Source organism: Oncorhynchus kisutch, linkage group LG18 (genome assembly GCF_002021735.2).
Source record: "Oncorhynchus kisutch isolate 150728-3 linkage group LG18, Okis_V2, whole genome shotgun sequence".
In the NCBI taxonomy this organism is placed as follows: Eukaryota; Metazoa; Chordata; class Actinopteri; order Salmoniformes; family Salmonidae; genus Oncorhynchus; species Oncorhynchus kisutch.
Window position 1 is genome coordinate 9711113 of NC_034191.2, and position 23352 is coordinate 9734464.

The 23352-nt window shown below is 43.8% G+C and overlaps 2 protein-coding genes across 6 annotated transcripts in view; one reads left to right on the top strand and one right to left on the bottom strand.

Annotated features, from left to right (window-relative positions):
• LOC109885526 (transcription factor A, mitochondrial) overlaps window positions 1-16013 on the top strand; it is a 43846-nt gene extending 27833 nt beyond the window's left edge. For 2 of the 4 annotated variants that reach the window (XM_031795413.1, XM_031795411.1), the window contains 2 exons: window positions 1455-1704; window positions 15718-16013. In XM_031795413.1, coding sequence (XP_031651273.1) covers window positions 1455-1676 — 222 coding nt within the window. In that variant the 3' untranslated portion in view covers window positions 1677-1704; window positions 15718-16013. Of the gene's footprint in view, window positions 1-1454; window positions 2250-15717 lie in introns of those variants that run through there. The other 2 variants (XM_031795412.1, XM_031795410.1) reach the window with 1 other exon arrangement.
• Window positions 2043-20745, bottom strand: LOC109886572 (DNA-directed RNA polymerase III subunit RPC4). 2 transcript variants are annotated; one of them, XM_031795408.1, is made up of 8 exons: window positions 19929-20745; window positions 15935-15981; window positions 15694-15839; window positions 15453-15577; window positions 10855-10957; window positions 3426-3763; window positions 2706-2855; window positions 2043-2417 (listed from the first exon to the last, which is right to left on the bottom strand). In XM_031795408.1, exons 1-8 carry the CDS (start codon window positions 20097-20099, stop codon window positions 2277-2279), a joined length of 1221 nt encoding a protein of 406 aa, XP_031651268.1. In that variant the 5' UTR covers window positions 20100-20745; the 3' UTR covers window positions 2043-2276. The 2 variants fall into 2 exon arrangements, with proteins under 2 accessions (XP_031651268.1, XP_031651269.1); XM_031795409.1 differs by lacking the exon at window positions 2706-2855.
• Between the last annotated feature and the right edge of the window lie 2607 nt (window positions 20746-23352).

Here is a 23352-nt window from a genome sequence, read left to right on the forward strand (position 1 = left end):
TGGCGTCTGTTGGAGCTTTTTGATACCTGGTGACCCCAAGACGCCACCAAGGCCTGCAATTCTTTCACAGTGATTCTTGGGGATTTTGTTGCTTCTCTCACCATCCTCCTCCCATTCCTGGGGGGTCTTCTACCTGTGAGGTTTTCAACGGTTCCATATCTTTTATAATTTGTAATAATTGCCCTGACAGGGCTCAGTGGTATATTTAATTGTTTGTGGATCTTCTTGTAGCCATGACCAGATTTATGAAGGTCTACGACCATCTGTCTCTTTTGAACTGCCAGTTCTTTTGTTTTCTTCATGGTGTTGGATGACAAAGGGATATTGCATGCGTGTTACCTCATTTTGATACCCTAGTGAAACAGGAAGTGATGTAATGGCTCAATTTAAGTTCCTTAAGACTTAAATAATTGTGAAACCTTGATTTGGAGGACATTACTTTTTAATTACTAGGCTAACTGACTCTGTTCTTTCTGGTCTACATGACTAACTGACTCTGTTGTTTCAGGTCTACATGACTAACTGACTCTGTTTCAGGTCTACATGACAAACTGACTGTGTTGTTTCAGGTCTACATGACTAACTGACTCTGTTGTTTCAGGTCTACATGACTAACTGACTCTGTTTCAGGTCTACATGACAAACTGACTGTGTTGTTTCAGGTCTACATGACTAACTGACTCTGTGTGCTCTGCAGGTCTACATGACTAACTGACTGATGTTGTTTCAGGTCTACATGACTAACTGACTCTGTTGTTTCAGGTCTACATGACTAACTGACTCTGTTTCAGGTCTACATGACTAACTGACTGTGTGCTCTGCAGGTCTACATGACTAACTGACTGTGTGCTCTGCAGGTCTACATGACTAACTGACTCTGTTGTTTCAGGTCTACATGACTAACTGACTGTGTGCTCTGCAGGTCTACATGACTAACTGACTGTGTGCTCTGCAGGTCTACATGACTAACTGACTCTGTTGTTTCAGGTCTACATGACTAACTGACTGTGTGCTCTGCAGGTCTACATGACTAACTGACTCTGTTGTTTCAGGTCTACATGACAAACTGACTGTGTGCTCTGCAGGTCTACATGACTAACTGACTGTGTGCTCTGCAGGTCTACATGACTAACTGACTGTGTGCTCTGCAGGTCTACATGACTAACTGACTGTGTGCTCTGGAGGTCTACATGACTAACTGACACTGTGTGCTCTGCAGGTCTACATGACTAACTGACTCTGATGTTGTTTCAGGTCTACATGACTAACTGACTCTGTGTGCTCTGCAGGTCTACATGACTAACTGACTGTGTGCTCTGCAGGTCTACATGACTAACTGACTGTGCTCTGCAGGTCTACATGACTAACTGACTGTGTGCTCTGCAGGTCTACATGACTAACTTACTCTGTGTGCTCTGCAGGTCTAGATGACTAACTGACTCTGTGCTCTGCAGGTCTACATGCAGCTGGCGGAGGATGATAAAGTGCGCTATAAGAATGAGATGAAGTCCTGGGAGGAACACATGATGGATATTGGACGGGAGGACCTGATCAGACGGAAAGAGACCCACAAGAACAGAACTGCTACTAAAGGAGGCAAACAGAAATCCAAAGTGAAAGTGGTGAAAACTAAATCTGCACGAGCTACGACAGTGAGGAGTGGGAAAAAGGCCTGAGTTGTTCTGGAGAGGAAGGGTGATGAAGGCAAGTTACCGTCCCAAATAAAATACATTTTGTTTATAGTCATATCAATGCTCCTAGCGCCTCAAACTGTGAATGAACCTTCACCAGTCTGGGAAAGATCATGAAACATAACATTCTCAACTGACAGTTATCAGAATGGGAATTCACTGTAAACTATCATAAAGCAGTGTTCTTTCTAGTATGAAAAGATGAATTATGTTGAAGTTAAGTTCCTGTCACCAGGGCCACGTTCTGTATATACTGTCTCTATACACAGTGTACAGGCTAGTCTATACTAGATGTAGTCTTTGTTAAGAGACGTGTTGACCAGTTACTTTGTTTGTAGACTTAGTTTTCGCTCATGTTTTGTATCTCATTTTTATTAAATAAACATTTACATGCATAAAAAAAAAACATATTATACACAATGTTTATACAGTGAAAACAAATTGGGAGGGAATCGACAAGGTACATAAACGCTGTATGATGAAAGTAAACTATGTACAATATCTACACAGTTAATCCTCACATCGTGTAATAAAACTGTACAATGTCTACACAGTTAATGCTGAAAAAGGTGAACTGAATATAAGTTAGAGATGTGCTGAGTGGTCAGGTGATGGCTCCTGTAGCAGAGCCTGGAAGTCTGGAGAGCAGACCAGCTTGTGCTTGACGTTCCCCAGGATACTCATGTCTCCAGTCAGGCCCTCAGAGAGACGCACAGACACCAGTTGCTGTGGGAGATATAACAGATGATTTAGCCCCTTATTGTCTGACCCTAAGCCATTGTCTGCACATCCTGGATCACAGTGAATCAGTACTAAACACATCCTGGATCACAGTGAATCAGGACTAAACACATCCTGGATCACAGTGAATCAGGACTGTGGTTCTTTAGGACTAAACAGGAGAACTAGACTGTTAGGTACCTGTTCTAAAGGGGAAGGCAGCTCCCTCTGAGACGTCCATAGTGATGTGTCTCAACACCATCTAACCCTGTAATGTCTATTATATTAACAGACCTGTAGGAAAGAGAAGGCAGCTCCCTCTGAGACGTCCATAGTGATGTCTCCCAGCACCAGCTGCACCTTGCCAGACTTCCTGATCTGTAGTTTACCCAGAAACCCCTCTGTGAACTCTGACAGGACAGGAACGTCTTTACCAGCAGCGTCCTGAGGAAGAACATGGCCTTTAGGGTCAGGGGTTAGCAGAACTCTGACTGGATGGGAACGCTGTCTCTAGCAGGGTCCTGAGGAAGAACATGGCCTTTAGGGTCAGGGGTTAGGAGAACTCTGACTGGATGGGAACGCTGTCTCTAGCAGGGTCCTGAGGAAGAACATGGCCTTTAGGGTCAGGGGTTAGGAGAACTCTGACTGGATGGGAACGCTGTCTCTAGCAGGGTCCTGAGGAAGAACATGGCCTTTAGGGTCAGGGGTTAGGAGAACTCTGACTGGATGGGAACGCTGTCTCTAGCAGGGTCCTGAGGAAGAACATGGCCTTTAGGGTCAGGGGTTAGGAGAACTCTGACTGGATGGGAACGCTGTCTCTAGCAGGGTCCTGAGGAAGAACATGGCCTTTAGGGTCAGGGGTTAGGAGAACTCTGACTGGATGGGAACGCTGTCTCTAGCAGGATCCTGAGGAAGAAGATGGAATACAGCAAATGTAGACCTTGGCGTGAAATGATTCCCTGTTAGAATGAAGTGGAGGGTAGAAAATAAGGATAGAATGTGGTCGTTACTCACTGGTGCTTTAATGTGAGAGGTGCGCTTGCCGTCGGACTTGGAGTCTTTTTTACAATTTCTTTCTGGGGCTGTGATTGGCTGGCCGGTGGCTGTGGCTGGCTGGCTTGGGACGGAGGCTGTGGTTGGTTGGCCAGGGATAGTATCGGGTAGCTGGATGAACAGCAACTCTTCTGTCTCTGAAACCATCAGCTGGTGGAAGAGCTCTGCTACAGAGGGCTGGTCAGGGCTCCTTACCCCATGGCCTGGTCTATACTGAGGGATCTGGCCTGGTCCGTACTGATGTCCTGCTCCATACTGAAGGGGCAGGTTTGGCTTAGTAGTAGCAGGGGCTCTGAATGCTGTAGGGCAACAAACACAGGACCATCAGCTACCTGGGAACCAGTGTGGATTGACAAGACTGGAACACGTGTTAATGTATTGAGTCTGTGCACCTCTGTATATCCCCCATGTATTTGCATGTCTAATTGTCTACATCCTGTGCATCCAGGGCCTTCAGGAAACACCCCTTTGACTTATTCCTCATGTTGTTACAGCCTGAATTTAAAATGGATTACATTGAGATTGTGTCACTGGCCTACACGCAACACCCCATAATGTCAAAATGGAATTATGTTTGTAGAAAAGCTGAAATGTCTTGAGTGAATAAGTGTTCAACCCCTTTGTTATGGCAAGCCTAAATAAGTTCAGGAGTACAAATGTGCTTAACAATGGACTTCCCCGTTGTCTCTGCTGATGTGCTGTTTGTTGCTCCTTTCTCTCTTTTAGTGTTAACAGTTTAATCAAACTCTGGCGTTAACAAGTTTACCAACGTCCTAGTTTTGTCCTCCCTCTACTTCCTACCAAAAGCGTCCGGGATGGAAACGTTCCATCTGGCATGGATCTGCAGGAGCTCGTCCAGACGGAAAAGCTGAGTAACATGATGCCTTCTCACTGCAGTCGCTGTCCTCGGAATATACAGGAGGATCGCTGGGTTGTGAACCCTGCTTCAGATGCAATAGTTAGGCCAAGGGCCACCAGTAAATACAGGTAGTAGTGTTAATCCCCCAGCACAGTCCCCCCAGCACAATCCCCCCAGCACAGTCAACAACATGGATTCTGGAAAGAAATGCTGTCCACATGGTGTCGCTCATGCAGCCGATTAGAAACATTCAACCAGTTTTCCCCACTAAGCAACGAGTCAGTCAGAGCCTGGGCTTCCCAGGTGTCTCCTCCACTGTTACGGGGTCTGAGCCGCCGAAGCCTCCCCACCATTAGCTCTGACAAATTGACCTAGTCATTGGAGACTCCATTACCCGCGATCATACACTGTTTACCAGGGGGCAGGGCTACCGACGTTAAGGCTAATCTGAAGAGGGTGCTGGCTTTGACAACTGGCGAGTGTAGAGAGTATAGGGATATTGTTATCCACGTCGGCACCAACGATGTTAGGATGAAACATTGAGGTCACCAAGCGCAACATGGCTTCAGCGTGTAAATCAGCTAGAAAGATGTCTGCATCGAGTAATTGTCTCTGGCCTCCTCCCAGTTAGGGGGAGTGATGAGCTCTACAGCAGAGTCTCACAACTCAATAACTTGTTGAAAACTGTTTTCTTCCCCTTGCAAAAGATAGAATTTGTAGATAATTGGCCCTCTTTCTGGGATTCATCCACAAACCGGACCAAGCCTGGCCTGCTGAGGAGTGACGGACTCCATCCTAGCTGGAGGTGTGCTTTCATCTTATCGATGAATATAGACAGGGCTCTAACTCCACAATGAGAGAGGGTGCAGGCCAGCTTAGTGGAGTCAGCTCAGCTATCCCCATTGAGACCGTGAACAATCTAGGTATTTATTTATTTACCCCTTTTTCTCCCCAATTTCGTGTTATCCAATTGGTAGTTAGTCTTGTCTCATCGCTGCAACTTCCATACGGACACGGGAGAGCCAAAGGTCGAGAGCCATGCGTCCGCTGAAACCCAACCAAGCCGCACTGCTTCTTGACACAATGCCCACTTAACCCGGAAGCCAGCCGCACCAATGTGTTTCGAAGGAAACACCGTGCACCTGGTGACCGTGTCAACGTGCACTGTGCCCAACCCGCCACAGGAGTCACTAGTGCGCGATGGGACAAGGACATCCCTGCCAGCCAAACACTCCCCTAACCCGGACGACGCTGGGCCAATTGTGCCGCCCCATGGGTCTCCCGTTCGGCTGCGACAGAGCCTGGACTCAAACCCAGAATCTCTAGTGGCACTTCTAGCCTTGCGCCACTCGGGAGGCCTGCCTCGATCTAGGTAGGACAAATCTAAACAGGGCGGTGTTCGCCTTAGCAATCTCGCTGGAATAAAGATCTGCTCCATTCCTGTCATTATTCAAAGAGATTGATAATACCTCCCATCTCAAAAAAGGACTTCTTAATGTTAGATCCCCCACTTTCAAGGCAGTTACAGTCAATGAACTAATCACTGATCTTGCTGTGATTGGCCTGACTGAAACATGGCTCAAGCCATTAAATGAGGCCTCTCCTCCTGGTTACACTAGTGACCATATCCCCTGTGCATCCCGCAAAGGCGGAGGTGTTGCTAACATTATTTTATGACAGCAAATTTCAATTTACGAAAACGTATGACTGCGTTTGTCTTTTGAGCTTCTTGTCATGAAATCTATGCAGCCTACTCAATCACTTTTTATAGCTACTGTTTGCAGGCCTCCTGGGCTGTATACAGCGTTCCTCACTGAGCTCCTATCGGACCTTGTAGTCATGGCAGATATTCACAGTTTTGCTGACTTCTAATGGAAAAGTCCACAGACCCACTCAGGCTCAGACCCACACAGCATCATCAACTGTGGGTTTTGTCCAACATGTCTCTGGACCTATACATTGCCACAGTCAGACCCTGGAACTAGTTTTGTCCCGTGGAATAAATATTGTTGATATAATTTTTTTCCCTTATAATCCTGGACTATCGGACCACCATTTTATTACATTTGCAATCGCAACAAATGCTCAGACCCCAACCAAAGATCATCAAAAGCCATGCTATAGATTTTCGGACAATGCAAAGATTTCTAGATGCCTCTTTTGCCACCTACCCAAGGATGTCGGAGTACAGAAATCAGGTAAGCACCTAACCGAGGATCTAAAAGTAACTTTGTGTAATACCCTAGATGCAGTCGCACAGCTAAAAACAAACATTTGTCACAAGAAACAGTAACGTGCAACGTGACAGTAACGTGCAATATCGAAGAGCCCTCACCACCAAACTGGGAGTCTTCCGACTAGCTTGGAAAGACAATATCAAAAATCACTAACTGCTGCTTGATCAGCCTACTTTTCCAACCTAGTTGAGGAGAATAGAAACAATCCACAATTTATTGTTGATACTGTCGCAAAGCTAACAAAACAGCAACACTCCAAGTGAGGAATGGCCTTTACTTCAGCAGTGATGAATTCATGAACTTCTTTGACGAAAATATCATATTCTTTAGAAAGCAAATTACGAACTCTTTTGAATGTGATTATTTCTCCCAAACTCAGTTGTCCTGAGTCTGCACAGAACTGCCAGGACCTCGGATCAATGGAGATACTCAAGTTATTTTAATCCTGTATCTCTCAACACATTCACAAAAATAGTCATGGCCTCTAAACCTTCCAGCTGTCTACTGGACCCTATTCCAACTAAACTACTGAAAGAGCTACTTCCTGTGCTTGGCCCTCCTATGTTGAACATCATAAATGGCTCCCTGTCCGGATGTGTATCAAACTCACTAAAAGTGGCAGTAATAAAACCTTGACCCAGCAAAATGTAAACTATCGGCCTACAGTGGGGCAAAAAAGTAGTTAGTCAGCCACTAATTGTGCAAGTTCTCCCACTTAAAAAGATGAGAGAGGCCTGTAATTTATCATAGGTACACTTCAACTATGACACAATCAGAGAGAGAAAATCCAGAAAATCACATTGTAGGATTTTTTATGAATTTATTTGCAAATTATATATATTATATATTATAAGTATTTGGTCAATAACAAAAGTTGATCTCAATACTTTGTTATATACCCTTTGTTGGTTGGTGGCTAAATACTTTTTTGCCCCACTGTATATCGAATCTCCCATTCATAAAAAAAAAAAAAATGGGAATGTTCCTTCCTGAAGACAATGTATATGAAACGCTCCAGTCTCTTTTTAAACCCCGTCATAGTACTGACACCACACTTGTGTAGGTGGTAAATTACCTTTTTAATAGCATCAGACCAAGGCTTTTCTGCCTGTCCTTGTGCTCCTAGGCTTTAGTGCAACCTAAAACTGGTCCAGGCAGACAATCTGAAACTTTCTGTAAAAAATTTAATGATGCAGAAAAGCTAATCCAGGCTTTTGTCACTTGTAGATTAGACTGCGATTCTCCAGCTACCTGCATAAAGCACGAAATACAGCTGCTAGACTCTTGACTCAAAACGTCAAATTTGATCATTACTCCAGTGCCTCTACACTGGCTTCCTGTCAAGGCTGATTTTCAAGGTTTTACTGTTAACCCACAAAGCAATACATAGACTTGCTCCTACCCATCTCTCTGGTCCTGCCGTACCTACACGGACACTACGGTCACAAGACGCAGGGCTTCTTACTGTCCCTAGAATTTCTAAGCAAACAGCTGGAGGCTTTCTCCTTTTTCTGGAATGGTCTGCCTATCCATGTGAGAGACGCAGACTCAGTCTCAACCTTTAAGTATTTTATTGAAGACTCAGCTCTTCAATAGGTCCTATGATTAAGTGTAGTCTGGCCTAGGGGTGCGAATGTGAACGGCAAGGCACTGGAGTGATGAACCGCCCTCTGCGTGCAATGTCTCTGCCTGTCCGTCTCCCCTCTCTCCACTGGGATTCTCTGCCTCTGACCCTATTACGGGGACTGAGTCACTGGCTTGCTAGTGCTCTCCCATGTTGTCGCTAGTAGGGCAGCATCGTGTCTTGCCAAGCTTTTTATACTCTACTTGACATGAGTGGGTTGAGTCACTGACATGATCTTCCTCTCCGGTCTTGGGGGGGGGGGGACTTTGGCAAAGTGGGTGGGGTTATATCCTGCCTGGTCGCCCCCCCCCTCAGTCCCCAGTGTCGGGGGGGCTAGTGTCAGTCTGTCCTATCCTGTCTTCTCTGGTGTGATCTTAAGTATGCTCCCTCTAATTCAGCCATCGCTCTCTGCCCCAGGACCATGCCTGACAACTCCTGGCTGTCCCCACTCCTCCAGGTCATGCTGCTGATCCAGTTTCCGCTGTTCTGCCTGCGGCTATGGAACCCTTAGGCATGAAGTCATAAACAGCGCAATGCTTGAAGCACAGCGAAGAGCTGCTGGCAAACGCAGTAAAGTGCTGTTTGAATGAATGCTTATGAGCCAACTGCTGCTGCCTACCACCGCTCAGTCAGACTGCTCTATCAAATCATAGACTTAATTATAATATAATAACACACAGAAATATGAGCCTTAGGTCATTAATTTGGTTAAATCCGGAAACTATAATTTCGAAAACAAAATGTTTATTCTTTCAGTGAAATACGGAACCGTTCCGTATTTTATCTAACAGGTGGCATCCATACGTCTAAATATTCCTGTTACATTGCACAACCTTCAATGTTATGTCATAATTAAGTTATATTCTGGTAAATTAGTTTGCAATGAGCCAGGCATCCCAAACTGTTGCATATACCTTGACTCTGCGTGCAATGAACGCAAGCGAAGTGACACAATTTCCCTAGTTTAATATTGCCTGCTAAAATATACGTCTGTGTATTGATTTTAAGAAAGCCGTTGATGTTTATGGTTAGGTATTCGTGCAACCATTGTGCTTTTTTAACAAATGCGCTTTTGTTAAATCATCCCCCGTTTGGCGAAGTTGGCTGTCTTTGTTAGGAAGAAATAGTCTTCACACAGTTCGCAACGAGCCAGGTGGCCCAAACTGCTGCATATACCCTGACTGTTGCACAGAACACAAGAGAAGTGACACAATTTCCCTAGTTAAAAGAAATTTGTGTTGGCAGGTAATATTAACTAAATATGCAGGTTTAAAAATATATACTTGTGTATTGATTTTAAGAAAGGCGTTGATGTTTTTGGTTAGGTACACATTGGTGCAACGACAGTGCTTTTTTTCGGGAATGCGCTTGTTAAATCACCCGTTTGGTGAAGGAGACTATGATTCAATGATAAATTAACAGGCACCGCATTGATTATATGCAACGCAGGACACGCTAGATAAACTAGTAATATCATCAACCATGTGTAGTTAACTAGTGATTGTTAAGATAGTTTTTTATAAGATACGTTTAATGCTAGCTAGCACCTTACCGTGGCTCCTTGCTGCACTCACATAACAGGTAGTCAGCCTGCCACGCAGTCTCCTCGTGGAGTGCAATGTAATCGGCCATGATCGGTGTCCAAAAATGCTCATCACCGATTGTTATGAAAACTTGAAATCGGCCCTAATTAATCAGCCATTCTGATTAATCGGTCGACCTCGGCTATGGAAAATCAACTGACATTTACTCCTGAGGTGCTGACCTGTTGCACACTCTACAACCACTTATTTGACCCTGCTGGTCATCTATGATCATCCTGAATAACAATCTAGCCTTAATGGCCATGTACTCATCTCTACCTGCACAGCCAGAATAGGATCCCGTTTCTTCCTAGGCTCCTGCCTTTCTAGGGAGTTTTTCCTTGCCACCATGCTTCTACATCTGCATTGCTTGCTGTTTGTGGTTTTGGGCTGGGTTTCTGTATAAGCACTTTGTGACATCTGCTGATGCAAAAAGGGCTTTTTAAATAAAGTTGATTGGACTCAGTGTAATAGTCGAATATTGTTTAACATGATTTTTTAATGACTACCTCATCTCTGTACCCCACACATACAATTATCTGGAAGCTCCCTCAGTCGAGCTGGGAATTTCAACCACAATGACCAATGAGGTCTTCCAATGCCTCAAAGGGCACCTATTGGTAGATGGGTAAAAAACAGACATTGAATATCTGAGCATGGTGAAGTTATTAATTACACTTTGGATGGTGTATCAATACACCCAGTCACTACACAGATATAGGCGTCCTTTCTAACTTAGTTGCTGGGGTAGAAGTAAACCACTCGGATTTCACAAGGCTAATGGTCGCTTTAAAACTGTTAAACTGTTAGTTTAATGGCTGACCTGAGGATGGATCAACAACATTGTAGTTACTCCACAATGTGAAAATATTGTGCAAAGCTCTTAGACACTTACCCACTGCCAAAGGTGATTCTAACATGTATTGACTCATGGGTGTGAATACTTATGTACATTTGATATTTCTATTTAATTTGATACATTTTGAAATCTAAAATTGATTTGAATCCATTTTGAATAAAGGCTGTAACACAATGTGGAATAAGTCAAGGGGTATGAATACTTTCTGAAAGCACTGTATATACTTACATGGAGTTGTTGCCTCTGTTGTCAGGAAGTTGCTAGATTGATACAGTGGCAGTTGAATTGGCTTGTTCTTGGCATCATTTTTCAAACCAGGATCATCCAAAAACTACATGGCGGGGGAAAAAGTGTGCGGTTTAAATAAATATATGTATTTCAACCAGGGGTTGGAACCGGTTCATGGAAATAATGAAATGTTTCGACGAACAGAATCAGAACCGGGAACGAAAGTGATCTATACTGTTCCAGAACAGAACTGTTACGTTAAACACATGGGAACCAGTTAATAATGTTATCCCTCTGTTAATCAGAAACTTCTTCCAGTGTCTGCATGCCAGCTAAAAATCGTTACCATTGTGTGTGTGTGTGTGTGTAGGCTACCTGCCCCTCGCCCTCCAAAGCATTACTGACGTTACAAGCATGAAGATGCGGGGAGAGATTTGTAATTAGAAAAGAATGGATTCACTTTTTCAATGCTAGTTAAGGATACTATAGTTATCACATTTCACATTGTATTTTTTAACTACAGAAAGGTAAGACGTGATTTGCATTCTGGTGCCGCTCTGCACACACAAGCTTGTTAACTAGCTAGCTTCTCTGGTCGAATGTTAAACCAACTCTGAAGATCAAAGACATTCAAAGTTCCTCCAGAAGCCGCTCGTCTGTAGGTATAATGCTGTGGCCCTAATTTAACATTTCAGTTGCATCTCACGCCTGACTAGTCTATCACACATGTAAACAACTCACTGAGCTATAGCTTTCCATCTCCATAACAAGCTGATTAGAAACATTCAACCAGTTTTCCCCACTAAGCAACGAGTCAGTCAGAGCCTGGGCTTCCCAGGTGTCTCCTCCACTACACATGTAAACAACTCACTGAGCTATAGCTTTACTATAAGTTTTACTTTAGGTTGACTAGTCATTAAGGCTGTTTTACTGTAGGTTGACTAGTCATTAAGGCTGTGTGTGTTACTTTAGGTTGACTAGTCATTAAGGCTGTGTGTGTTACTTTAGGTTGACTAGTCATTAAGGCTGTGTGTTTTACTTTAGGTTGACTAGTCATTAAGGCTGTTACTCTAGGTTGACTAGTCATTAAGGCTGTGTGTGTTACTTTAGGTTGACTAGTCATTAAGGCTGTGTGTGTTACTTTAGGTTGACTAGTCATTAAGGCTGTGTGTGTTACTTTAGGTTGACTAGTCATTAAGGCTGTGTGTTACTTTAGGTTGACTAGTCATTAAGGCTGTGTGTGTTACTTTAGGTTGACTAGTCATTAAGGCTGTGTGTTTTACTTTAGGTTGACTAGTCATTAAGGCTGTTACTCTAGGTTGACTAGTCATTAAGGCTGTGTGTGTTACTTTAGGTTGACTAGTCATTAAGGCTGTGTGTGTTACTTTAGGTTGACTAGTCATTAAGGCTGTTACTCTAGGTTGACTAGTCATTAAGGCTGTGTGTGTTACTTTAGGTTGACTAGTCATTAAGGCTGTGTGTGTTACTTTAGGTTGACTAGTCATTAAGGCTGTGTGTGTTACTTTAGGTTGACTAGTCATTAAGGCTGTGTGTGTTACTTTAGGTTGACTAGTCATTAAGGCTGTGTGTGTTACTTTAGGTTGACTAGTCATTAAGGCTGTGTGTGTTACTTTAGGTTGACTAGTCATTAAGGCTGTGTGTGTTACTTTAGGTTGACTAGTCATTAAGGCTGTTTAACTTTAGGTTGACTAGTCATTAAGGCTGTGTGTGTTACTTTAGGTTGACTAGTCATTAAGGCTGTGTGTGTTACTTTAGGTTGACTAGTCATTAAGGCTGTGTGTGTTACTTTAGGTTGACTAGTCATTAAGGCTGTGTGTGTTACTTTAGGTTGACTAGTCATTAAGGCTGTGTGTGTTACTTTAGGTTGACTAGTCATTAAGGCTGTGTGTGTTACTTTAGGTTGACTAGTCATTAAGGTTGTTACTTTAGGTTGACTAGTCATTAAGGCTGTGTGTGTTACTTTAGGTTGACTAGTCATTAAGGCTGTGTGTGTTACTTTAGGTTGACTAGTCATTAAGGCTGTGTGTGTTACTTTAGGTTGACTAGTCATTAAGGCTGTTACTTTAGGTTGACTAGTCATTAAGGCTGTGTGTGTTACTTTAGGTTGACTAGTCATTAAGGTTGTTACTTTAGGATGACTAGTCATTAAGGCTGTGTGTGTTACTTTAGGTTGACTAGTCATTAAGGCTGTGTGTGTTACTTTAGGTTGACTAGTCATTAAGGCTGTGTGTGTTACTTTAGGTTGACTAGTCATTAAGGCTGTGTGTGTTACTTTAGGTTGACTAGTCATTAAGGTTGTTACTTTAGGTTGACTAGTCATTAAGGCTGTGTGTGTTACTTTAGGTTGACTAGTCATTAAGGTTGTTACTTTAGGTTGACTAGTCATTAAGGCTGTGTGTGTTACTTTAGGTTGACTAGTCATTAAGGCTGTGTGTGTTACTTTAGGTTGACTAGTCATTAAGGCTGTTACTTTAGGTTGACTAGTCATTAAGGCTGTGTTACTTTAGGTTGACTAGTCATTAAGGCTGTGTGTGTTACTTTAGGTTGACTAGTCATTAAGGCTGTGTGTGTTACTTTAGGTTGACTAGTCATTAAGGCTGTGTGTGTTACTTTAGGTTGACTAGTCATTAAGGCTGTGTGTGTTACTTTAGGTTGACTAGTCATTAAGGTTGTTACTTTAGGTTGACTAGTCATTAAGGCTGTGTGTGTTACTTTAGGTTGACTAGTCATTAAGGCTGTGTGTGTTACTTTAGGATGACTAGTCATTAAGGCTGTGTGTGTTACTTTAGGTTGACTAGTCATTAAGGCTGTGTGTGTTACTCTAGGTTGACTAGTCATTAAGGCTGTGTGTGTTACTTTAGGTTGACTAGTCATTAAGGCTGTGTGTGTTACTTTAGGTTGACTAGTCATTAAGGCTGTGTGTGTTACTTTAGGATGACTAGTCATTAAGGCTGTGTGTGTTACTTTAGGTTGACTAGTCATTAAGGCTGTGTGTGTTACTTTAGGTTGACTAGTCATTAAGGCTGTGTGTGTTACTTTAGGTTGACTAGTCATTAAGGTTGTTACTTTAGGTTGACTAGTCATTAAGGCTGTGTGTGTTACTTTAGGTTGACTAGTCATTAAGGCTGTGTGTGTTACTTTAGGTTGACTAGTCATTAAGGCTGTGTGTGTTACTTTAGGTTGACTAGTCATTAAGGCTGTGTGTGTTACTTTAGGTTGACTAGTCATTAAGGCTGTGTGTGTTACTTTAGGTTGACTAGTCATTAAGGTTGTTACTTTAGGTTGACTAGTCATTAAGGCTGTGTGTGTTACTTTAGGTTGACTAGTCATTAAGGCTGTGTGTGTTACTTTAGGTTGACTAGTCATTAAGGTTGTTACTTTAGGTTGACTAGTCATTAAGGCTGTGTGTGTTACTTTAGGTTGACTAGTCATTAAGGCTGTGTGTGTTACTTTAGGTTGACTAGTCATTAAGGCTGTGTGTGTTACTTTAGGTTGACTAGTCATTAAGGCTGTGTGTGTTACTTTAGGTTGACTAGTCATTAAGGCTGTGTGTTACTTTAGGATGACTAGTCATTAAGGCTGTGTGTTACTTTAGGTTGACTAGTCATTAAGGCTGTGTGTGTTACTTTAGGTTGACTAGTCATTAAGGCTGTGTGTGTTACTTTAGGTTGACTAGTCATTAAGGCTGTGTGTGTTACTTTAGGTTGACTAGTCATTAAGGTTGTTACTTTAGGTTGACTAGTCATTAAGGCTGTGTGTGTTACTTTAGGTTGACTAGTCATTAAGGCTGTGTGTGTTACTTTAGGTTGACTAGTCATTAAGGCTGTGTGTGTTACTTTAGGTTGACTAGTCATTAAGGCTGTGTGTGTTACTTTAGGTTGACTAGTCATTAAGGGCTGTGTGTTACTTTAGGTTGACTAGTCATTAAGGCTGTGTGTTACTTTAGGTTGACTAGTCATTAAGGCTGTGTGTGTTACTTTAGGTTGACTAGTCATTAAGGCTGTGTGTGTTACTTTAGGTTGACTAGTCATTAAGGTTGTTACTTTAGGTTGACTAGTCATTAAGGCTGTGTGTGTTACTTTAGGTTGACTAGTCATTAAGGCTGTGTGTGTTACTTTAGGTTGACTAGTCATTAAGGCTGTGTTACTTTAGGTTGACTAGTCATTAAGGCTGTGTGTGTTACTTTAGGTTGACTAGTCATTAAGGCTGTGTGTGTTACTTTAGGTTGACTAGTCATTAAGGCTGTGTGTGTTACTTTAGGTTGACTAGTCATTAAGGCTGTGTGTGTTACTTTAGGTTGACTAGTCATTAAGGCTGTGTGTGTTACTTTAGGTTGACTAGTCATTAAGGCTGTGTGTGTTACTTTAGGTTGACTAGTCATTAAGGCTGTGTGTGTTTTACTTTAGGTTGACTAGTCATTAAGGCTGTGTTACTTTAGGTTGACTAGTCATTAAGGCTGTGTGTGTTACTTTAGGATGACTAGTCATTAAGGCTGTGTGTGTTACTTTAGGATGACTAGTCATTAAGGCTGTGTGTGTTACTTTAGGATGACTAGTCATTAAGGCTGTTGTACTTACATCATCCCGTTGAAGCTTGTGTAACATATCATTGTCGTTTTCCTCTGAGGCACGTCTCTCCTTCTTAAAACACTTCGCTACAGGAGAGGATCTGCTGTCTGTAAGGTCGGTCCCTCTCCACCCCCCTGCACAGAACAGAGGACAGGACACACTGGAATCCAGTGTTTCTAATGATCATAATAATAACCTGTTTCTTTAACACACAGTAAAGGCAGCTTCTGGCAGAGAAGGTCCAATTCACCTGGTTTCTTTACTGTGTCTGCAGGACCCTGTTCAAAGATGGAGTGGGACTGAATGATCTGAGGGGGGCACTCTCTTCTCTCCCTGTGCCTCTCCTCCCTCACTCTTCTGTCCTTCTTTGGTGCAACATGGGCCTCTTCCTTTAACCTGGGGAAGGAGTTCAATGTTAACATGTATTCTTCTAAACTGGATCCTTGGTAGTCTAATGGAATGTGTCTTCAAGCAATACAGTCGACACTCACTCATCTTTACTCTTCCTCAGAGAATGGACATTGGGTACGAAGGTTTTCTGTAATAAAAATATAAATGTATTAATTTCTACTATTTTGTCATCTGAATATCATGACTGTTTTGTTTAATGCTTGTGACAGGACACTGGACAGCTGTATATTTGCTTTTGTTCAGCACCCACTGTTTCCGTTTACACTGTCGGCTGGATATTTAGTAGTGCTCACAATAGAGTGGTGAGGACGATGAGTCTACCGTGTCCAGAAGAGACTTCACCATTCATTGTCTAGATTCAGATTCACGCAGACATCTTTTTAAGCTTTTACGATTGACATTTACAGCTGATTTTGGCATAATATATCGATTCGCTCTCCTTAAATATTTCTCATCTGTTATTCCTTTGTCTGAATTGTTTCATCAAACTTTTCCCCGACAGCTCCTGATATCAGGGTATGAAAACTACAATCTGTTCTGAAATAGCCTAGTGTGCCCAGCTATATCATGTCTCTAGCTTGTTTTCCCTGGCTAAACTAGCCGTGTTCGTCATTGTCAAACATAAATACTGCACCCTCAACTTCAAAACCAATTTGCTAGTTAGTTATACAATTATGTAACTAAGAAATTCGCTGGAAAGAAACTTAAATTATGTATTGTTTTGTTGAACAGTCATGACTGGTTTGAGTTATTTATTTTTATTTTTTTACCTTTATTTAACTAGGCAAGTCAGTTAAGAACAAATTCTTATTTTCAATGACGGCCTAGGAACAATGGGTTAACTGCCTGTTCAGGGGCAGAACAACAGATTTGTACCTTGTCAGCTCAGGGGTTTGAACTTACAACCTTCCGGTTACTAGTCCGTAAGATAACAGTGGCGAAGGATGATATCATTGCTGCTATATCATTGCTTCTTAACCCGGATCCAAGTTCCCTTTTGCGGTCCACCGATGTCATTGGCGTAGGGTTAGCTGGACGCTTGACTGGTCTTGGAACTGGGACCCCCTGCAGCCTCTCCCCGCATACCTTGACTGGTCTTGGAACTGGGACACCCTGCAGTCTCTCCCCGCATAGCTTGACTGGTCTTGGAACTGGGACCCCCTGCAGCCTCTCCCCGCATAGCTTGACTGGTCTTGGAACTGGGACACCCTGCAGTCTCTCCCCGCATAGCTTGACTGGTCTTGGAACTGGGACCCCCTGCAGCCTCTCCCCGCATACCTTGACTGGTCTTGGAACTGGGACCCCCTGCAGCCTCTCCCCGCATAGCTTGACTGGTCTTGGAACTGGGACCCCCTGCAGCCTCTCCCCGCATAGCCTGACTGGTCTTGGAACTGGGACCCCCTGCAGCCTCTCCCCGCATACCTTGACTGGTCTTGGAACTGGGACCCCCTGCAGCCTCTCCCCGCATACCTTGACTGGTCTTGGAACTGGGACACCCTGCAGTCTCTCCCCGCATAGCTTGACTGGTCTTGGAACTGGGACCCCCTGCAGCCTCTCCCCGCATACCTTGACTGGTCTTGGAACTGGGACACCCTGCAGTCTCTCCCCGCATAGCTTGACTGGTCTTGGAACTGGGACCCCCTGCAGCCTCTCCCCGCATAGCTTGACTGGTCTTGGAACTGGGACCCCCTGCAGCCTCTCCCCGCATAGCCTGACTGGTCTTGGAACTGGGACACCCTGCAGTCTCTCCCCGCATAGCTTGACTGGTCTTGGAACTGGGACCCCCTGCAGCCTCTCCCCGCATAGCCTGACTGGTCTTGGAACTGGGACACCCTGCAGTCTCTCCCCGCATAGCTTGACTGGTCTTGGAACTGGGACCCCCTGCAGCCTCTCCCCGCATAGCTTGACTGGTCTTGGAACTGGGACCCCCTGCAGCCTCTCCCCGCATAGCCTGACTGGTCTTGGAACTGGGACACCCTGCAGTCTCTCCCCGCATAGCTTGACTGGTCTTGGAACTGGGACCCCCTGCAGCCTCTCCCCGCATAGCTTGACTGGTCTTGGAACTGGGACCCCCTGCAGCCTCTCCCCGCATAGCATGACTGGTCTTGGAACTGGGACCCCCTGCAGCCTCTCCCCGCATAGCTTGACTGGTCTTGGAACTGGGACCCCCTGCAGCCTCTCCCCGCATAGCTTGACTGGTCTTGGAACTGGGACCCCCTGCAGCCTCTCCCCGCATAGCTTGACTGGTCTTGGAACTGGGACCCCCTGCAGCCTCTCCCCGCATACCTTGACTGGTCTTGGAACTGGGACCCCCTGCAGCCTCTCCCCGCATAGCTTGACTGGTCTTGGAACTGGGACCCCCTGCAGCCTCTCCCCGCATAGCTTGATTTTTATATGTTGAAAAATGGTAACGTCTTCAAAACTTAGTCCACTCTGTTCAAAACATGTTAATTCTTGTTTTGGAAACAGAAAATTGTATTGAGATCAAATGTTTCATCGATGAGAAAATTGGCAGAATGTCAGCGAAAATCCATCTTTTCTCACTACCATATTTGGTAGTAAGTGGAAACGCCAAGCGGATGCTTCACTTTTACACATCAGGTGAAATATCTGTCTCCTTCTATCTATGGGATTAGCATGGGCAGAACCATTGAGGGCTTCCACCATTTTAATGTGGTCAACTGGGTGGGACTTCCAACTTCATTGGCTCAACCCTCCTGCTGATCCTATTGGAGTCATGTCCAACTGGGTCACCAGGAGGGTTCAGCCAATCGTAAAGAAGATCAACCTTTTTTCCCTTTGTGCTGTTTTCTGTGCCCAATGTTTGTACCATTTTTTTTTTGTACTGCTACCATGTTCTGTTGCTACCATGCTGTGTTATGTGTTACTGCCTTGCTATGTTGTCTTAGGTCTCTCTTTATGTAGTGTTGTCTCTCTTTATGTAGTGTTGTCTCTCTTTATGTAGTGTTGTCTCTCTTTATGTAGTGTTGTCTCTCTTTATGTAGTGTTGTCTCTCTTTATGTAGTGTTGTCTCTCTTTATGTAGTGTTGTCTCTCTTTATGTAGTGTTGTCTCTCTTTATGTAGTGTTGTCTCTCTTTATGTAGTGTTGTCTCTCTTTATGTAGTGTTGTCTCTCTTTATGTAGTGTTGTCTCTCTTTATGTAGTGTTGTCTCTCTTTATGTAGTGTTGTCTCTCTTTATGTAGTGTTGTCTCTCTTTATGTAGTGTTGTCTCTCTTTATGTAGTGTTGTCTCTCTTTATGTAGTGTTGTCTCTCTTGTCACGATGTGTGTTTTTTGTTCTATATATATTTTTTCAATCACTGCCTCCATCCCTGCAGGAGGCCTTTTGGTTGGCCGTCATTGTAAATAAGAATGTGTTCTTAACTGACTTGCCTAATTAAATAACGGTTATTTACATTTTAGTGGCCCCCCACTTTATGGTGGAGATAATATATTTATGTTTTATAGTACATTTCCTGGCATTCTACACCTTTTGCCATGGGGTGAAGATGATGTTGCAGTTTTAAAGCAAGTCTTCTGCAGTTCTACACATTTTGGCATGGGGCAGAGCATTTTTTAAAATTTTTATAACACATTTCATGCAATTCTACACGTTTTGCATGGGGCAGAGTAATTATTAGTTGTTGCAGTTTTACAGCTAATTTCCTGTAGTTCTGCATGTACCCTGCGTGCCTGGTCGGTATACCTGGGGCGGCCGGTATCCTAGTGGTTAGGGTGTTGGACTAGTAACCGAAAGGTTGCAAGATCAAATCCCCGAGCTGACAAGGTAAAAACCTGTCATTCTTCCCCTGAACAAGGCTGTCATTGAAAATAAAATGTTGTTCTTCACGGACTTAAAAAAAAATTGGCTACGATTAGTTTAGATAGTCTAGCCAGACAATTTATCAATTCAATTTATTTTCTTCTCACATGGCTAATTGAGACCGCTTATTTTACGTGTGCCTGGAGCAGGGCCCTGAGGGCACAGATACAAAGATGAGTCCTCTATCTATCTCTATGGGTTGAGTACGTAGTCTGTGATATACAGTATGAGCGTTTCCATTGGGTATCACCTTTTTGAACCCGCCCAGAGTCAGGTCTCGGGACCGCAGGGACGTCAGTCTCCCTGGAGGAGGGGGAGAGTTCAGCACCGTCCGATGAGGTAACCCACTGCCAGCTACATTTGGTCTGGTGATACCGGAGTAGCCAGCCATAAAGTCCGTGTTGCTGCTTGGATCAGTCATTCTGCTAATCACTGGCTGGAACGGACGGCTTTGTGACAATACAGTATTAAGGGGTTGAAGGCTATACTAAACCTACACCCTTTTCGATGGGGAAGCCTACAAATGAAAAACAATATTTGAACCGAATTCCTATTTCTTCTTCGTCGCGCTGCCCAATAGCCTAATAAACAGATATGATATGTGAATTAACAATAGGCCTTTTTACTGTGAAGTCAGAGAATGCAGGTATCCCCTCCGTAAACACGGATATCGGTGTTCAAACAACACTCTGTTATTGTACTGTAAGCCTCCAGAAACTGTAGCGTCCATCTTGTCCGTAATGTCTGGGCACATCTGAGCAACAACAGCGACTGAACAGCAGCCTTATACAATCCAAATCCAACAGTCTGTCCTGGAAAGAATATTGTAGGTGTTGCGTACAAGGCCTTGGTAAAAAGCAGTTGGCTACATCCTTGATACAAAGTAACTTACTACCTGATCACTTGAGCGACTCTTCAGTAAACACAACCTACATTCCACGCGCTAGTTCTTACTAATACAGGATACTTCACAATAGACGGTAATCGCTCATTCGGTTCCCGGAGTTAATCACATCAGCACCGTTTATTCTGCTTTGTTATGTCTTCACGTGATTCCATTATCTGAACACAAGGTGGCAGTGTTTATTCGGTCTCAGAAGAATAGCTGTATTGTGTTTTTGTTTGTTTATTTCACCTTCACCTACCAGGTAGGCCAGTTGAGAACAAGTTCTCATTTACAACTGCGACCTGGCCAAGATAAAGCAAAGCAGTTCGGCACAAACAACATCACAGAGTTACACATAGAATAATCAAACATACAGTCAATAATACAGTAGGAAAAAATATATATACAGGATGTGCAAATGAGGTAGGATAAGAGAGGCAAGGTAATAAATAGGCCATGGTGGCGAAGTAATTACAATATAGCAATTAATCACTGAACCTGTATGGGTGTTGTAACCTGATAAAATAGTAGAATAGAACCCCAATTGTATTTGTTCCAATTCATTATTGTTATGTTTCTTTTTCTGACATTTTGTTGGAAAAATATACAAATTCCTGTGAGATGATAAGGCCCAGGACTGTGCAACGTGGGAAAGGCCACACGCTCTCATGCAATACTATGCCAATTGGCCACATGGTGGCGCTACAACAATCAATAGGATTTGCTCACTTTGAAAGGTCAGCCACTGCACCCCATGTGAACTAGTCATGAAATTTGGTCCATTGGTCCCTCTCCTCACAAGGAACACATTTCCCTCAGGAACCCATAGAGTCCGCCATGATGGATTTTCCACCATTTAGAATGTTGTGAAAATCACTTGAAACTCTACTCCTCTCGCACCGATTGACAGATCTGCACAAAACTTGACATGTGGCATGTGTGGACCAAGGTTTATCAACACAATCATTTCCATACTAGTAACAAAAACATGGCCGCTATTTCCCAATGAATATTCATGTGGGCGTGGTCTCACACATAAATGCATACAAATCAGACGAGGATATTCGTATTGTGACAAATTGGTACACTGTCAAAACTCAACATATGTAAGCACATTTAGATTGACCACACGGTGGCGCTCTAACCAGCAGGGATGTCAGTCCAGCTAAGTTGTAAAGTATGGTTCAGTTCGACACATGGTGGTGCTGTTTTACAGGAAAGAATGTCATGCAAGTACATTGGCTTGTAGTGCCATGTTGTTTGATGTAGAGTCTTGGAAAATACTGTGTTTAAAGATGTCAGTGGATAGCTGCTACATACCGAATTGGGTGTTGATCAGTCCAGCGGTTTTGGTGAAGTAGAATTTTAAAGTAATTAAGAAAAGGTCCAAAATGGGCATTTTGTATGATCTGTTTGATGCTGAGTTCTGATATTTGGCAAGCACGGTATAAAGTACAAATGTATTCATCCAACTGGAATGGGTCCAATTTGTCCTGATGATGGAACTATGGAACCAACAATGCACCAACAGATGTGATGCTTATTTACAAAATCATCTTAGGCCTCACTCCCCCTTATCTGAGACACCTACTGCAGCCCTCATCCTCCACATACAACACCCGTTCTGCCAGTCACATTCTGTTAAGCCTCACTCCCCCTTATCTGAGACACCTACTGCAGCCCTCATCCTCCACATACAACACCCGTTCTGCCAGTCACATTCTGTTAAGCCTCACTCCCCCTTATCTGAGACACCTACTGCAGCCCTCATCCTCCACATACAACACCCATTCTGCCAGTCACATTCTGTTAAGCCTCACTCCCCCTTATCTGAGACACCTACTGCAGCCCTCATCCTCCACATACAACACCCATTCTGCCAGTCACATTCTGTTAAGCCTCACTCCCCCTTATCTGAGACACCTACTGCAGCCCTCATCCTCCACATACAACACCCATTCTGCCAGTCACATTCTGTTAAGCCTCACTCCCCCTTATCTGAGACACCTACTGCAGCCCTCATCCTCCACATACAACACCCGTTCTGCCAGTCACATTCTGTTAAGCCTCACTCCCCTTATCTGAGACACCTACTGCAGCCCTCATCCTCCACATACAACACCCATTCTGCCAGTCACATTCTGTTAAGCCTCACTCCCCCTTATCTGAGACACCTACTGCAGCCCTCATCCTCCACATACAACACCCGTTCTGCCAGTCACATTCTGTTAAAGATCCCCAAAGCATACACATCCCTGGGTCGCTCCTCTTTTCAGTTTGCAACATCTAGCAACTGGAGCGAGCTGCAACAAACACTCAAACCGGACAGTTTATCTCCATCTCTTCATTCAAAGACTCAATCATGGTCTCTACCTTCTTGCCCTTTGTGCTGTTGTCTGTGTTTGTACTATGTGCTGTTGGCCCAATAATGTTTGTACTATGTTTTGTGCTGCTGCCATGTTGTGTTGTTGTCATGTTGTGTTGCTGCCATGCTGTGTTGCTACCATGTTGTGTTGCTGCCATGCTGTGTGGTCATGTGTTGCTACCATGTTGTGTTGCTGCCATGCTGTGTGGTCATGTGTTGCTACCATGTTGTGTTGCTACCATGTTGTGTTGCTGCCATGCTGTGTGGTCATGTGTTGCTGCCATGCTGTGTGGTCATGTGTTGCTGCCATGCTGTGTGGTCATGTGTTGCTACCATGCTGTGTGGTCATGTGTTGCTACCATGCTGTGTGGTCATGTGTTGCTACCATGCTGTGTGGTCATATGTTGCTGCCATGCTGTGTTG

Coding starts and splice junctions, on each gene's coding strand:
- LOC109886572 (XM_031795408.1), bottom strand. CDS start 20,099: ATGACTGATCCAAGCAGCAACACGGACTTTATGGCTGGCTACTCCGGT. Junction 15,982..19,928: donor CTCTGGGCGGGTTCAAAAAG/GTGATACCCAAT, acceptor TTTTTATTACAG/AAAACCTTCGTACCCAATGT. Junction 10,958..15,452: donor ACAAGCTTCAACGGGATGAT/GTAAGTACAACA, acceptor CCCGCCATGTAG/TTTTTGGATGATCCTGGTTT.